General features: G+C 39.3%; 1 protein-coding gene across 3 annotated transcripts in view; it reads right to left on the bottom strand.

Annotated features, from left to right (window-relative positions):
* Positions 1 to 5,067, bottom strand: part of samd11 (sterile alpha motif domain containing 11) — an 80,825-nt gene extending 75,758 nt beyond the window's left edge. Inside the window, exons 1-2 of one of the 3 annotated variants that reach the window (XM_077714932.1) lie at positions 4,694 to 5,067; positions 2,155 to 2,246 (exon numbers count right to left, since the gene is read on the bottom strand). In XM_077714932.1, the coding sequence (XP_077571058.1) occupies positions 2,155 to 2,246; positions 4,694 to 4,877 (276 nt within the window). In that variant the 5' untranslated portion in view covers positions 4,878 to 5,067. Of the gene's footprint in view, positions 1 to 2,154; positions 2,247 to 3,370; positions 4,264 to 4,693 lie in introns of those variants that run through there. The other 2 variants (XM_077714914.1, XM_077714923.1) reach the window with 2 other exon arrangements.
* Positions 5,068 to 17,310: the final 12,243 nt, after the last annotated feature.

Raw genomic sequence — 17,310 nt, 5'->3', positions numbered from 1 at the left:
ATTTGAATTTGATTTCAAGGTAAAAAAAATGAAAATATGACTATGTCAAAAAGGTTCCCGCCCCCTGGTTCATTTTTTTTTTAGGACTGTTGATTAAATGAAAGAATTTCCCGATAAAGTACTACTCTACTTACAAAAAATCCAAGTTACAAAACAAGTTCGCAAGTAGAGGTCCCACTATACACCAATCAAGACATTAAAAAATACATTTTAGCCACCATTCTTCCTTTAAAAAACGCAAAATAACTCAAAACGGCGCCTAAATTTCCCCATATTTAAAATTCTAAATACATCTCTCAAGCAAAAAAAACATTATAAAAATACCACTAAAAACCTTCCCAATCCCCGACTTATCCCCAACTTGTCTCCGTCCCAATCCCGTTTTGTTGTTAACGCTCTTTTCCGTAAAATGTCACGAGTTTACCTGTATCACTCAAACACCTCCGACTTATCTATGGCGCCTTGGCCTGGCGTGTCTGGCGTACAATAATCAGCGGTAGCCACGCTCAGTAGCTCGCTAAGCCTCTTACGCCCTTCCCTCAAGATTAGGGGTTCGGGTCGGGAACGACAACAGATGCGCTCGGCGGCGCCGAAAACAAACCACGACGAACGACTCGCCGCACCTGCGTCGACAGACGGATCGGGCCTCCGGGTTTTTGGGGGGGCGGGCCCTCGGGTTCGACACCCTCAACAAGCTAGCCGTCTCGTTTTTTGCGGAAAAATGGCCGTTTGATGGTCGGCGTCTTTGAAAAAAAAGTGCGTTTGGGTATTCACGCTGTCAGAAAATGACAGCCAGAACTGTCAAGGTGTGTGCCTGTAGGGTTTTTGTCGGAAAAGGTTATGAACTATGGCGGAGCTTAGCTAAAAACACTCTTAGCTCGCTAACGTGTAGCTGTGCGACAACGTAAATGGACCAATGAAATATTTCTTGCTGATTTCTCAACCAGCAAATCAACATTAAGTGTTTTTTTAGTCCATTTATCCCGAAAATTTTGACTTTTTGCAACTTTTCGATTGGTTCGGCGCGGTAGTGAAGTGGTTCGCATGTCCCCTCGCAGTTCTAGGGCCGAGGGTTCGATCACCGGTAAGTTTTTTTTCTGCGATTTTTTTATTTATTTTTTTAATGTTTTTATGTTTGTTTGTTTTTTTATTTTTTGTCCCACATTCCAAAAACATGCATGCTAGGCTAGCTAGCTAGTTGAACTCTCTAAATTATCCCTTAGCTATGATTGGTTGTTTGTTTCCTTGCACCTAGCGATTGGCTAGCCACTAATTCAGGGTGGCCATAGTTAGCTGAGGTTAGCTACAGCACCCCCACCACCCTTATGATGTGGTCTACACTGTTTGGAGTTCAGGAGTTCTACATGGGTTTTCACTGGGTACTCCAATTTCATCCCACATACCAAAAACATACATGCTAAGCTAGCTGTTTGAACGTGCTAACTTCCCCCTACCTTCAAATGATTGGTTCTTTGTCTCCTTGCGCTGAGCGATTGGCTAGCAACCGATTCATGGTGCCCATAGTTAGCTGGAATATGCTCCAGCACCCCCCCGCAGCCCTTGCGGGGATAAGTAATTCAGAAAATGAATGAATGAATAACTCCAGAATCGTGCTTAGGTTGTTTTGATGCCAAGTTTTGGACTTCTTTCAAACTCATACAGATTGTAAACCAATCAAATTCCCCTAATTTTAAACCAATAGGAGTAAGGCAAAAAAAACAATGGAACCAGTACACGAAAAAAATGTTTTTTTAGCTTGGTTTGTTCCAAAAACACGTAGTGCATATGTTATTTTCTCACATATAAGCCGTACCCTTAAAATTGCCTTAAAAACATTGCATTTTACAATTTCTCTCGTATAAGCCGACCTCTGATTAACAATTTTCACCTCCAAATTCATGTTTTTAAAATTAATGTGTTACTTTGTGACAAAATACAGTAAGTCATTTTTCTCCAGTAACATAAAGAACAAGTTTTCTATCCAAAACATTTTTTTACAAAATACCTCAACACTGACCAGCATCACTTTTCTCCGATTAGTTAAATGGAACCCAAAATCCACAAAAATGCTTCCAAAAAAACCTAAGCGTAGTTCATCAACATCAATGCCAAAAATACCCGAACAAAAACGGACTGAATAGAAAATAATCTTACCACGGGTGACGAGATTCGACAACCAGGACAATCGCAGATTGGAGGATGCACCTGTAAGATTCCTTTGGACATAAGTGTCTTGAGACTTTTCCCTATAAAAAACAACAACAAATGATTAAAAAACGACATTACCGCAACATTACCCACACAAAATTCAATTTTAGCCTCAATTTCTTAACACAGTAAGAAGAAATGTCTATTTAAACACATTTTATTTTGAAAGGTAACATGACATGACAACCCTAACCCAACTTTTGGGTTGCCAGGTCACAAAAACGACACTCAAACCCGCATCGGAGTCTTCACATTCCAAAAAGTCACTAAGTTTATCCAAATAACCCCAAAATGACCCAAAAAAAACCCCTAAAAATATGTTTTCAAAGGCACTAATGTCAACTTTTTTGGCCGCGATTGGACGCCCGGACATCCAATCCATTTGGCCGGAAAGCCTGGTAATGTCTGCCAAGCTTCAACATTGACTGCCAGATCTCTCAGCTCCAAATAATTGGACATCCATGACAGGTAATCCCTTTAATTAGATCGTAAACAACAAACTTTGCGCTACTGTAAACAATATCCTATGAGTCATATAATTACAACTCTAAAAAAAAAACACCCCGACTGAAAATAATGGATGACATCCCCTGACCTAAACCCCAAAAATACTAACAAAAGACTAACAAAAATAAATAAAACACATTTGCTTCCTAACTTTGTATTGAAGTATCAGCTACTGTAAATACTTTGACCGATACTTTGATTTATTGAATTAAAGGGACAGTACATGTACATATTAACATTAACAAACAATATATGTTTTACTTTAAAATCATACTTAATTAACCAAAAACAGCCTTACTTGGACATCCCCTCAAAAGTTGTAAAACCCCCAAAAAAACATACGTTGAGTAGTATAAGTCAAAATACTTATTGAATAGTTATCATTTAGCCAAAAAAACAACGCCATTCCATGCCAAAATGATAAATTTATTAATTAACCAGAATTTGGACAAAATCTATAAAATTTGAGGACAAAAAAAATGAAACTTTGTATAGTTTTTAACTCCAACTTGTACACAAATAGACGCAAAATCAGTCATTCCCCAGTTCTACTTCAAACCAGATCGACTTTCTTCCCTTTAAAAGTGGAGTTTTTAGTAGTAGTACAGTTTCTATACTTTTCCCCCTTAAAAGTACAAATAAATTAACATCTTACCTTTATGTCGAATACTCCGTTTCCAGTCTTTAGCCGTCTCCCGACCACTAACAAACTGGAACTCATTAGGAGTGAGCCACTCACCCCGATACTTAATAGAAGGTCCCTTACTACCTTGGCATAGTTTATTAATATAAAGCAAAGCTTTATTTTCCCCGCATTCCACTTCAATGCAAGGTTCCCCGTTATCAAAAAATGGCTGAAAGTCCGGGATGGACGAGAACCTTTCCAGCATCAAGTCATCCGGCGGGGCATGCTGGAGGTGCTGGTGATGCAGCGTCGAGTCGTGGAGCCCCAAATACGCACGATGTTGGGCTAAAATATGCTCATAAGGCGGTGGTGGGTGAGGAGTAACCACCGGTATAGCGGCTGCATTTAAAGGAGCCAAATACTCCGACTGGTTAAAAGCGGCTAAAGCCATATCGTCCCCGTCCGGACGTTCCTTCTTAATGGCCGGCATGCCGCTGCCACTCGCCCCGCTTTGGGCGCCTCTTCGGCCGCCGTTGCAACCAACCAGGCTCCGGTAACAAGTGCGGGGAGAGCGGAGGTCCGAACAAGTGAGCTCCGGAGAGCCCTCCTCTTCACCGGGGCTGCCCCGGGGTCGGCTCCGGTGGGTTTAAAGCAGAGGAGACTGCGCTCTAATGAAGTTGCCGGATAGATTCCCATTCAGCGGCGGTTTGACGAGACGCGACGCGCGGAAAGCGCTCTCCGCCAAGGCAGCCAGCCAGCCAGCCCGACGGCGTCCGTCCCTTTAGTGTTAGTCCGTCCCTGCCTGCTTCCTTCCTCCCTTCCGTCCGTCGGTCGGTCAGTCCGTCCTACCTCCCACACTCACCCACACACACTCTGCTAATACCTGACACGCTGCGCGCGCCGGGCGCGGACATGATGCTGCATACGGGGATCATTAACGCGCGTACTTCCTCCCCCCATTTTGCCTCCCCCACCCCACACTTTAAGCCCGCCCCCTTCTTTTTTGAAATGATTTATGGCCGTCTACTCGAAATTATTTCTGCGGCGTCACGCGTTTAACTCCTACACACTTATCTATATCGACATATAACCTAAAAAAAAGTGGGAATGTTTATGTTTTCGGTGCCATTGACGGTAATGGACGTCCGATTTGGGAAAGTGCTTCCGGTAACGGGGGAAATGAGTTGGACGTCCATTAATGTCAATGACTTTTGTGTATTTTTGTTGATTTTTTTTTTTAGAACTAGGTAGTTTAAAGTGTTTTTTTTTGTTTGTTTTTTAAAGGAAGTGTGTGTGTTTGAGTGGAGTCAAACTGAAGTTCACAGACGCAGACCAAACAAGATTTGCACTCACCGCCGCGTCTCAACTTGGCCCATTTAAACATCCGAGGCTCCGAAATGCAGGGGATTTGCGACGAACGACGCCATGGAGACTCAAATGAAGGACCGGCTTGTTTTTGACAGGAATAAAGGCAAAAGTTTTCATGTAAACTGGAAGAAGGAAGTGGAAAATCGGTCTTTTCTAGATGTGGGGCCATAGGTTCTGGAAACGGGGGAGTTTTCGAAAAAAAACATTGTCAAATAAACAGGAACTAGATACATTGTATCATCGAGATTAAACATATACTTTACGTCTTTTTAACATTACGAAGGGACGTTTTTTCGTCCCCTTTTAAAGGGTATCAACCGGAACTGATCACGCGAGCAAACATTTCGAAAATTCAAACATGGCGGTTGGTCCGCGTGACCAATTTGCTGGTCTGCTATTGGTTTTCGTTAGGATGATGCTCGTCTGCTATTGGTCATCGGTGCCAAGATCCTGGTCTGCTATTGGGCGGTACATTGAACTTCCGGTTGACGTTTCTATTTTACTTTTTATGTAAAGTTACGAAGTGACGTTTTTTCGTCCCCTTTTTACGGTATTAACAATAATTTCGCACAAGGGCAAAAAGTTACGAAAATCGAATATGGCGGTTGTTGGGTTTACGAAATTGCTGGTTTGCTATTAGTCGGCGTTGCTAAAATGCTAGCCTGCTATTGGTCAACGTCACTAAAATAGCCGCCATTTCCGGTAAAGGGCAATAACACTACATTGTTTTTGCTCTAACTGACCACAGAAAGACTGAAAATAATAAATGTTATTAATAAAAATGCTATGTTAACAGACGCTTATTTAGCCAATTTATCTCCATTTTACTATTGTGACTATAACACATGTTTTTGTTGCTCTCTGATGAGATAAAAAAAGACTCCCAAAAGTCCAATAAATACTCCTTTTTTATTGTTTTTCCTTTGTGCATTTTTGCCTGGTGCGACTTATACTCAGGTGATGCTCATACCCTGAAAAATAGGATAATTATAAAAGTTAAAGTTAAGTCACTTGCATAGAGTTCTATAATCCGTCTAAACCACAAGTGTCAAAGTGGAGGCCCGGGGGCCATTTCTGGCCCGCCGCATCATTTTGTGTGGCCCAGGAAAGCTAATGATGAGTGCCGACTTTCTGTTTTAGGATCAAATTAAAATGAAGAGTATAGATGTAGATTACATTTCCTGATTTCCCCTTTTTAAATCAATAAATGCAATTTTTTAAATCAATTTTTCCATGTTTTTAGTTCAAAAATAATTTCGTAAAACCTAAAAATACATTTTATTAAAAAATAAAATAAATATTGTTTAAGATCTATAAAAAACTAAATATTCCGGGCTTTTAATCCAGTTATCATATTCAATTTCCAGATTTTTCCGTTTTTAAATCAATAATTGTCATTTTTAAATCAATTTTTTCGTGTTTTTGTTAAAAAACATTTTCGTAAAACCCAAAAATATATTTTTTAAAAACCTAAAATAAACATTGTTTAAGATCTATAAAAAACTAAATATTCAGGGTTTTTAATCCAGTTCTCATTAAATTTCCCGCTTTTTTCCCCCTTTTAAATCAATAATTGCAAATTTTAATCAATTTTTCTGTGTTTTTAGTTCAAAAATAATTTCGTAAAACCTAAAAATATATTTTAAAAACCTAAAATAAACATTGTTTAAGATCTATAAAAAACTAAATATTCAGGGTTTTTAATCCAGTTCTCATTAAATTTCCCGATTTTCCCCCTTTTAAATCAATAATTGCAAATTTTAATCAATTTTTCTGTGTTTTTAGTTCAAAAATAATTTCGTAAAACCTAAAAATATATTTTTTTAAAACCTAAAATAAACATTGTTTAAGATCTATAAAAAACTAAGTGTTTTTAGTTCAAAAATCAATTTGTAAAACCTAAAATTATGTTTTTTAAAAACCTAAAATAAACATTGTTTAAAATCTATAAAAAACTAAATATTCAGGACTTTTAATCCAGTTCTCATATTAAATCTCCCAATTTTTCCCTCTTTTAAATCAATAATTGCAATTTTTTAATCATTTTTTCCGTGTTTTTAGTTCAAAAATAAATTTGTAAAATCTAAAAAATATACAAAAAAACTTAAATAAACATTATCTTTAGATCTATAAAAAAACTAAATATTCATATCTTTTAACCACTTCTTTTAATCCATTTATACAAAAAAAACTCTAAATATTACATCTAAAATACTCCAACCCACCTTAAATCAAGTTACCATTAAAACAGCCTGCGAACCAACCCGAGTCTAACACCCCTGGCCTCTAAACCGTCCGGTCGTAAAGAATTCCTTTTCATGTATCGTCCGAGTCCAGCCAAAAGCAGGTGGAACTGGAAAACAGTTCAGAAGAAGAAAAACCATGCTCACACTGTTGGACACATATTGCTCAAACCTGGGAAGCACATTTAGTCAAAAAAAGACATGCACTGGACATCTTTTCAAACCACCCATGTAGATTTCCCTCCCACACATGGAATAACCATCCTCACGGTAGAGGTGGGGTCCGAAACGCCGCCTATCCAAGACCCCATAAATCAGGGGCGAAGGGCCTCCGACAACCACAGGAAGGACGCACGCTACACCGCCGAAAGTTTGGACAGAAAAACCCCGCTGTAGACATGAACAAAAACACAAAAAAAGACCGGTCGCCACTTTAGGAGGGGGGTAGCGAAGAGTCCGTCATCATATCGGGGCGAAAGACCCGAAAAAAAAGCCGCAAATCAAACAAAAAAAATGGCGTTGAGCGGGAAGAATGAAAGCAGATATATTTTGGATATAAACAATAATGTCACTTCCCGCGTTTATGAGCGCGCAGAACAGTAGCGGCGACATAAATCGGCGGCGTGTGACATTTATGGAGCGTTTGCGCGTTTGCGTTATTCCGAGCCGCCATTTCTAAGAAGAAGAAGAAGACTTCCAAATGAGAAGCTAGAAGATTCTAACGCTATCAAAGCAACCTTTACTCAAATGTCAACGTGTCGTCACGGAAACGTTATTTTTGGCGGGGGCGTCATCGGCGGGGGAGGGGGGGGGGGCATCGGAAATGGGAGCCTCCCCCCTAGCCCAGCCCCAGCACCCCCACCGTAACTGATGGCGCGCCCACCTAAAGTTGTGAGTCACCCTGGAGGGGTTCCCCCAACATTTACCATGTTGACGCTTCATCTTGCAAATGTTTCCCATCATCCTTTGCTGGAAACTTTGTATAACCTTCATTTCTGCAAAAAAATATGAATAAAAGAAGAAATTATCTGTTCAACTGAGCAAAAAACTTCAGAAAAGAACATTTTTTATTCATTTCTTTGCATTCCAGCCTCATCTAATTTCAAATAAAAGTTTTATTCGCCACATTGTAGCAAAAACTAATGCAAATCTGGGATTAGCCCCGCCTCCTTTTTTCCAAAAACTCTCAATTTTATTCCAAATTAAAATTAACATTGATTTTAGTCATTAACTGCCATCCAAGAGTCGCGGGGGGTGCTGGAGCTCAGCTATAGTTTATAGCAAAAAACTGAAAAGGAAATCAATCCTCAATGCAAATCTGGAATTAGCCCCACCTCCTTTCCAAAATGTACTCTCAATTTTATCCCAAATTAAAATTAACGTTGATTTTAGTCATTAACTGCCACACAATAGTCACGGGGGTGCTGGAGCTCAGATAACTACCACATTATAGCAAAAAACTGAAAAGGATATCCTCAACGCACATCCGGGATTAGCCCCACCTTCTTTCCGAAATACACTCAATTTTATACCAAATAAAAATGAACATTGATTTTAGTCATGAACTGCCACATAGAATAATCGCGGGGGTGCTGGAGCTCGGCTAACTACCACATTATGGCGAAAAAACTGAAAAGTAAATCTTCAATCTGGGATTAGCCCGCCTCCTTTCCGAAATTCACTCTCAAATTTATCCAAAAATAAAATTAACATTTTATTCATGAAACACTCTACACAAGGGTTGTGGGGGGTGCTAAAGCCTATCCCGGCTAACTACAACATTATAGCAAAAATTGAGAAGTAAATCCTCAATCTTCAATCTGGGATTAGCCCCGCCTCGTTTCCAGAATTCACTCTCAATTTTATACCAAATTAAAATTAACATTGATTTTAGTCATGATAAGCCACACAGAAGAGTTGCGGGGGTGCTGTAGCTCAGATAACTACCACATTATAGCAAAAAACTGAAAAGGATATCCTCAACGCAGATCCGGGATTAGCCCCACCTTCTTTCCGAAATACACTCTCAATTTTATACCAAATAAAAATGAACATTGATTTTAGTCATGAACTGCCACATAGAATAGTCACGGCGGTGCTGGAGCTCAGCTAACTACCACATTATGGCGAAAAAACTGAAAAGTAAATCTTCAATCTGGGATTAGCCCCGCCTCCTTTCCGAAATTCACTCTCAAATTTATCCAAAAATGAAATTAACATTGATTTTATTCATGAAACACTCTACACAAGCGTCGTGGGGGGTGCTAAAGTCTATCTCGGCTAACTACAACATTATAGCAAAAAATTAGAAGTAAATCCTCAATGCAAATCTGGGATTAGCCCCACCTCCTTTCCAAAATGTACTCTCAATTTTATCCCAAATTAAAACTAATGTTGATTTTAGTCATTAACTGCCATACAAGAGTCGCGGGGGTGCTGGAGCTCAGCTAACTACCACATTATAGCAAAAAACTGAAAAGGAAATCCTCAATGCACAACTGGGATTAGCCCCACCTTCTTTCCGAAATACACTCAATTTTATACCAAATAAAAATGAACATTGATTTTAGTCATGAACTGCCACATAGAATAGTCGCGGGGGTGCTGGAGCTCAGCTAACTACCACATTATGGCGAAAAAACTGAAAAGGAAATCTTCAATCTGGGATTAGCCCCGCCTCCTTTCCGAAATTTACTCTCAAATTTATCCTAAATTAAAATTAACATTGATTTTAGTCATGAAACGCCACAGAAAGATTGTGGGGGGTGCTGGAGCCTATCCCAGGAAAATACCACATTATAGCAAAAACTGAAAAGGAAATCTTCAATGCATATCTGGCATTAGCCCCGCCTCCTGTATGAAAATCACCCAACTTTATCCCATCTTTAAAGTTAACATTGATTTTAGTCCTGAAATACCACACACAAGGGTTGCAGGGGGTGTCGGAGGCTATCCCAGCCAACTACCACATTATAGTAAAAACTGAACAAACTCAACCAATTTGAGGATAGGCGGTTCAGAAAATGAATGAACAGTCTTAAAATAGTTGGTTACTCACTGTGTGGAGTTGGCATGTTCTCCCTGGGATTGCGTGGGTTTTCATTGGGTATTCCAGGTTTCCTCCCACTTTATATTGTTGTATATTGATCTGATCCAGAAAATGAAACAGTGGCAGGAAGCCTTAAAAAACTACAAAAAGGAAGAAATTGGACTACTCAAACAGAACAAGAGAACTCAGGAATTTTGCCGGGAAGATAAGTTAAGATAAGGTAACTTAAACACTTCTTTTGGGTTTTTACTTCATGATACATTCAAAAAAATCTCACCAAAAACCAATAACATTGAATGTTATGGGAATCCGCTGCTAACAATGTTAGCTAAAAGTGAGTTAGCCTAACATACATTTTTTAATGAAAACAAAGTCATGCCATCCACTGTTAATGACGTTTGCTAAAAGTGAGTTATCTTAACATACATTTTTAATGAATACAAAGTCATGCCATCCACTGTTAATGACGTTTGCTAAAAGTGAGTTAGCTTAACATACATTTTTTAATGAATACAAAGTCATGCCATCCACTGTTAATGACATTTGCTAAAAGTGAGTTATCTTAACATACATTTTTAATGAATACAAAGTCATCCCATCCACTGTTAATGACGTTTGCTAAAAGTGAGTTAGCTTAACATACATTTTTTAATGAATACAAAGTCATGCCATCCGCTGCTAACCACATTTGCTAAAAGTGAGTTAGCATAACATACATTTTTAATCAATACAAAGTCATGCCATCCACTGTTAACGACATTTGCTAAAAGTGAGTAAGCCTAACATACATTTTTTAATCAACTTCTCTACAAGGTAATATTAAAAAAAAAAAAAAATTCAAGTACTACAGTAAACTTTGAGTAGAGGACGTCCATTTTCTATAAAAAAATGTTTTGAGTTGCGTATCTTGATCGTTTGAACTGTAAATAAATCTTGAACTCTGGAATGAACTCCATAAAAATACACCCGTAATGAGTGCACGCTGTCATGTATGTTGTCCCTCCAAAACTCGTTAAAGTGCAATTGACAGTGGTGACTTGATTTATGAGTTAAATTCATTCCTTGGGAAGGCTCATAAATCAAAATAGTCGTATTTCGAACTATCTTTATCAATGAAATGAATGGAAATGTTTAGAATTTGTTGTAATGTGCCTCAAATACAATGTTTTTGAAAATGTAAAAATATGTATTTAAAAAACAATAACATTGATAAATAGTTTGTAAGGAATTACAATATTTAATGACATTGTTAATTTAATGCACAACTATGTTACGCTATTCAGATATGAGCACATAACTTAAATTAAAGTTATGTTTTGCTATTCAGATCAGAGCACATAACCTAACTTAAAATTATGTTACTCTGTTCAGACTTGAACAAAAAACTCAACTTAAATGTATGTTATGCTGTTCAGATTGGAACACACAACTTAATTTAAAATTATGTTAGGCTAATTCTGATTGGAGCACACAACTTAATTTAAAATTATGTTACACTATTCAAATCTCAGCACACAAATTATGTTACTCTGTTCAAATTGGAGCATATAATTTATCTTAAAATTATGTTATGCTGTTCCGATTGGATCACCCATCTTAACTTAAATTTATGTTACGCTATTCTGATCTGAGCACCCACCTTAACTTAAAATTATGTTATGCTGTTCAGATTTGAGCACAAAACTGAATTTAAAATTATGTTACACTGTTCAGATCGGAACACAAAACTCAGCTTAAAAATATGTTAGGCTGTTCAGATTTGAGCACACAACTGAACTTAAAATTATGTTACGATGTTCATACATGATTACACAACTTAACCTAAAATTATGTTAGGCTAATTCAGATCGGAGCACCCAACTTAATTTAAAATTATGTTATGCTGTTCAGATTGGAGCACCCAATTTAACTTAAAATTATGTTACGCTATTCAGACCTGAACACATCAATTTAAAATTATGTTATGCTATTCAGGTCTGAGCACACAACTTAACTTAAAATTATGTTATGCTATTCAAATTAGAGCATACAACTTAACTTAAAATTATGTTACACTGTTCAGATTGCTGCACACAACTTAATTTAAAATTATGTTACGCCGTTCAGATCATACCACCCAACTTAACTTAAAATTATGTTATGCTATCACATTTCTTATATAATTTTAATTAGAATAATATAACAGCCATTCTATTTTCATTAATATCAATTTTAATTATTAACCTAGCCAACTTGACCAATACAACTTACAGTAATTCTATAAAATACACAAGGCATAATTCTTTGTTTTTCTTACTGCGGTAAACATATTTTTTCGCCATTGAATCATGTGACAAGAAATTTGAGAAGTGCTGTTGATCTATGTTGCCTCTTCTGCATTTATTGTTATTTTTTTATCACAAATTATGGATTAGTTCGGGTATGGTAATGATTTATAACGTTGTTGCTAGGTAAAAAATTTAAAGGAGTAAAGCAAAGCTGTACTTAACTAGAACAGTGCTTTTTACATATAATGCTATCGCTACTTACAAAATACTTCTCCATACAAAATAATCAGGCTACAAAAACTTTGATGAAAAACCTTTTGTTTCAAGATACACAAAAAAACATGGCGTAACTGAAGTTAGCGCTCGGTAGGCAGACGCTATAGCCAGCCTGGTCCCCGTGGGGGTTAGCGGCCACCTGTTCCGACAGGGGAGCATGGAGCTAGCTAGCCTAACCAGAAATAACGTGCTAGCGGCGGATGCCAGAGCCGGCCGGCCCAAAATGGGGTGCCGTATGAGAGCAACCGTCCCACCAAAAGACCCTTTTGTGGGCGGATTAGCTCCGGTCGGTGGGGGGTGGGGGGGGGGGGGGAGTTCCCCCCATTTGCATGCCTTTGAGCCTCCTTCGTCACGGCCTTGTTTCTTAAGTGAGTGTGCGTAACATAATTTTAAGTTATATGATTATTTTGGGGTGTATGTTTACTCAGCTATACTTGCAATTTGTTCATTTATTTTCTGAATTGAGTGAGGGTGCTGTAGTCTATCCAAATTATGCAAAAAAGTGCAAAAAAAAGGGATCGAACCCCAGACCCCAAAATTGCGAGCCAAAACATGCTAACCACTTGACCACTGGGCCAAACAAGAAAAAATGTCTGCTTTTCTTATTTATTTTAAAAGCTTAATAAATCATTTTCTCAATGATTTTAGATATAATATTTTGATTTTTTTATAAATGGATTAAAGGACCTGAATATTCAGTTCAATGTTTATTTGAGCTTTTTTTAATATATATTTTTAGATTTTACAAAATGATTTTTGAACCAAAAACACTTTGATTTAAAAACAACATTTTGATTTAAAAAATTACAATTATTGATTTAAAAGGGGAAAAATCAAGAAATGTAATATACATCGGACCATTTTATAGATATAATATTTAGATTATTTTTTGAATAAATGGATTTTAAAAAATGGATTAAAATCCCTGAATATTCAATTTTTTATAGATCTAAAACAATTTTTATTTTATTTTTTTAAATATAATTTTAAATTTTACAAAAAGATATTTGAACTAAAAACACAGAAAAATTGATCAAAAATACAATTATTAATTTAAAAGGTGGTAAAATCGGGAAATATAATCCACATCTATACTCTTCATTTTAATTTCATCCTAAAACCAAAAGTCACCACTCATCATTAACTTCCCCGGACCACACAAAATAATCCAACGGTCCAAATTCGGCCCGCGTGCCTTCACATTCACACCCTTGTTTTCGACGACCCATTCAAACAGCAAGACCGCCGCGCGCGTTTGCAAGTTTTTCATTCAAAGGGGGCCGGGATAGCCCAGCCTAGCCCAGCCCTGCCCTGCTCCGTCCCTCCGAGTCCCCCCCATCGGCCCCCCGCCTCCTCCGCGCCGCCGCCGCCGTTACTGGCAGCGGCGCGGAGCCGCAACGCTGCCGGCGGGGGAGAGAGGTAATAAATAACCCGGGGAGAGGAGAAGAGAGGAGACCGACCGACCGGTGGAGGAGACCGACCGGCGGGCGGGCGGTGCACAGTCTGACCTGACAAATACTCCCTGGAAAACCATCAGAGGTTTTTTGGAGCCCACCCCGGGCGCTTTGGAGCCACTCTTTTCAGACATGAGCTACAAAATATATAGCTGGCGAAGCCGGCCGGAAAAAGACAGACACAAAATGCGTCGCCATTCCTTCCCCCCCTCAAGAGGCGCTGCCTCCTCCCTCCCCACCCAGACACATGGAGACATGGCGAGAGTAATTAACTATTTAAAGCATTGAATCAATGCTGGCTTCCACAGAAGAAAAAAAACTGCTGATGTGTTGAAATAAAAGTAGACAAAAACACTTAGCACAACTTTTTTTTTTCTACATTCAGTTGGGGAACTAACAGTTATTTCGTTATGTTTCACTTATTGATTGGACGTCTATCTACGTCAAGGGCCATTCTGAGCAGTGTGCTGGTTTCTCGCTAAGAGATTCATTCATTGATTTTGTGAACTGTTTTAGTCTCACAAGGGTTTCATGGGGGTGCTGGAGACTATCCTAGCTAACTATGGGCACCAGGTGGGTAGCCTGAATGGGCCAATCACAGGGCATAATGATACAAACAACCAATCAGTCATAGCTAGGGGAAATTTCAAGTGCTAAATTAGCCTAGCATGAATGTTTTTTTTGGAATGAGGGATGAAGCTGGAGCACCCAAAGAAAACCCACACAAGCCCAGGGATCGAACCCAGAAATCCCAGAACTGTCAGGCTGACACATTAAGCACTAAACCATCAAAGTTAACTAATCATTAATTCATTTTATGAATCACTTCTGAATCACAAGGGTTGCTGGGGGGTGCTGGAGCCTATCCCAGGCGAGATACACGCTGAATCGATGGCCAGCCAATCACAGGGCACAATGATAGAAACAACCAAGTCATAGCCAGTCATAGCTAAGGCCAAAATTAGCCTATCATGCATGTTTTTGGAATGTCGAATGACACCAGAGCACCCGGAGAAAACCCATGCAAGCCCAGGGAGAACTCACAAACTTCACACAGGACGACCAACGGGTTGTGGGGGGTGCTGGAGCCTATCACATCTAACTACGGGCACCAGAGTATCCAATTAGCTTAGCATGCATGTTTTTTGGAATGTGGGAGGAAACAGTAGTACCCCGAGAAAACCCACACAATCCCAAGGGAAACTCGCAAACTTCACAGGACGACCGACAGGGGGGTGCTGGAGCATATCCCAGCTAGCTACGGACACAAAACGGGAGCCAATTGCAAGGCATAAGGAGACCAATCATGGCTAAGGGCAATTTAGAATGTCCAATTAGCTTAGCATGCATGCTTTTTAGAATGTGGGAGGAAACTGGAGTACCCGGAGAAAAAACACAAAGGCCCGGGTAAGGGCTAAGGCTTATATGCGCATAAATTAGCACAAAAGTAATGATATTATCAAATGAAGCATCCATATTTGGGTAAAATACCCAGTGAGTGATTATAAATTTTATTGTTCATTCATTTTCTGAAACGCTTATCCTGACAAGGGTCGCCGAGGGTGCTGGAGCCTATCTCAGCTAGCTACAGATACCCTGAATCGGTGGCTAGCCAATCACAAGGAGATGAACAACTAATTATAGCTAGAGGCAATTTAAAGTGTTCAAATAGCTAGCTTAGCATGGACGTTTTAGGAATATGGAGTACCCGGAGAAAACCCATACAAGCCTGGCGTGAACATGCAAACTCCACACAGGTGGACTGACCTGGATTTGAACCCAGGACCCCAGAAATGCAGGGAGCACTTTGCTGGCGGGTTAGGAAGAGAGCCTTGGCATTATATTGGCTAACATTTGGATGCGCTTGCTCGATTGCTTTAGCCTGCTGACCTGAAAATGACGTTTCCACGTAGTGGACGCCAATGTCAACTCGAATTTGCCGCTGACAAGTTCAATGTGCAGCGCATGAAAACTGAAAAAAAAATCAAAATGCTGCAATCTGAACATTGTAAATATTTTAAAACGGGTTTCCAAGTGGGCGGCGGCCTGGCGGATGAGTGGTTAGCGTGTTAGCATCAACATTCTGAGGTCAAGCGTAGGTGGTTTTTCACTGTGAGGAGTTTGTATGTTTGTGTGGGTTTTCTCCGGGTATTCTAGTCTTCTCCGACATTCCAAAAACAATGACAATAATAAACAAAATTACAAATAACTAATCGATAAATAATAGTAATCAATAAATAAGTAGTCAACATGCTAGGCTAGCTGGTTGAATACTCTAAATTACCACAAACTTTTCATTGCCCTGTCATGATGGGATAGGCTCCAGCACCCCCCTGCAACCCTAGTGAGGATAAATCGGTTCAGAAAATGAATGAGTGAATGAATACATAAAGACTAATCAATAAATAAGTTGTAAACATAATAGCATGCTAGGCTAGCTGGTTGTATACTCTAAATTACCCTTGGCTGTCATTGGTTGTCCATGTCCTCGAGTCCTGCCATTGGATGAACAATTCAGGGTAAACAAAGTCATTTGGGATAGGCTCCAGCACCCCCTGGAACCCTAATGAAGATAAAAAGTTCAGAAAATGACTGAATGACCACATAAATAATCACTAAATACATTGTCAACATAATAGCATGCTAGGTTAGCTATTTGAACACTCTAGACCAGGTATTGATGGGCAAAATACGGCCTGCGGGCCACATACGGGCCCATTAGGCTTTTTAATCCGGCCCGCCGATGTTGTCCATATAATGGGTTTTTTTTAAGATGGCGCCGTCACACGGAAGCCAGTGGCAGTAGCTGTGTCCACTCTTATTTGTTTTTCGTGTTTTACAGCCCCTCCATCTTTTTTTAAATGACATTTTAATATTTCTTAATACATTCCTTTTGACTTTGTACTTTATACTTTTTACTTTAATGATAAGTAAGGAGTATGTTAATACTTGAGTCCTTTTTTTCTGTTTATGTTTCATATGTACTGTTAACGGATGCACTTTTTTATATGTATCCTATCTTGTGCTGACCCCGCCCATCTGTCACATTTTTAAAGTCAATGTTATGAATTTAAGACTCAGGGAAGAAGGAAACACTAAACCGGCTTGGCTGTAAGGGGAGGTGTGGCATGTGCGTGCGTGGGTGGCTTGGGGGAGGCGGGGGGAAGCGGGGGAGGCGGGGTCACGCTGTCGTGCAGGCGCCCCCAGCCTCCGCCGGCGGATCTGAGGGGTCTGGCGGCTGTCTGTGATCCCACACGGCGTCCTTTTCCACATGGGATTTATTTTCTTGCTGGATGGGCAGGCAGGCAGGCGG

This window comes from Stigmatopora nigra, chromosome 1, assembly GCF_051989575.1.
Source record: "Stigmatopora nigra isolate UIUO_SnigA chromosome 1, RoL_Snig_1.1, whole genome shotgun sequence".
NCBI classification, from domain to species: domain Eukaryota; kingdom Metazoa; phylum Chordata; class Actinopteri; order Syngnathiformes; family Syngnathidae; genus Stigmatopora; species Stigmatopora nigra.
This window is presented reverse-complemented; position numbering and strand designations above follow the sequence as displayed.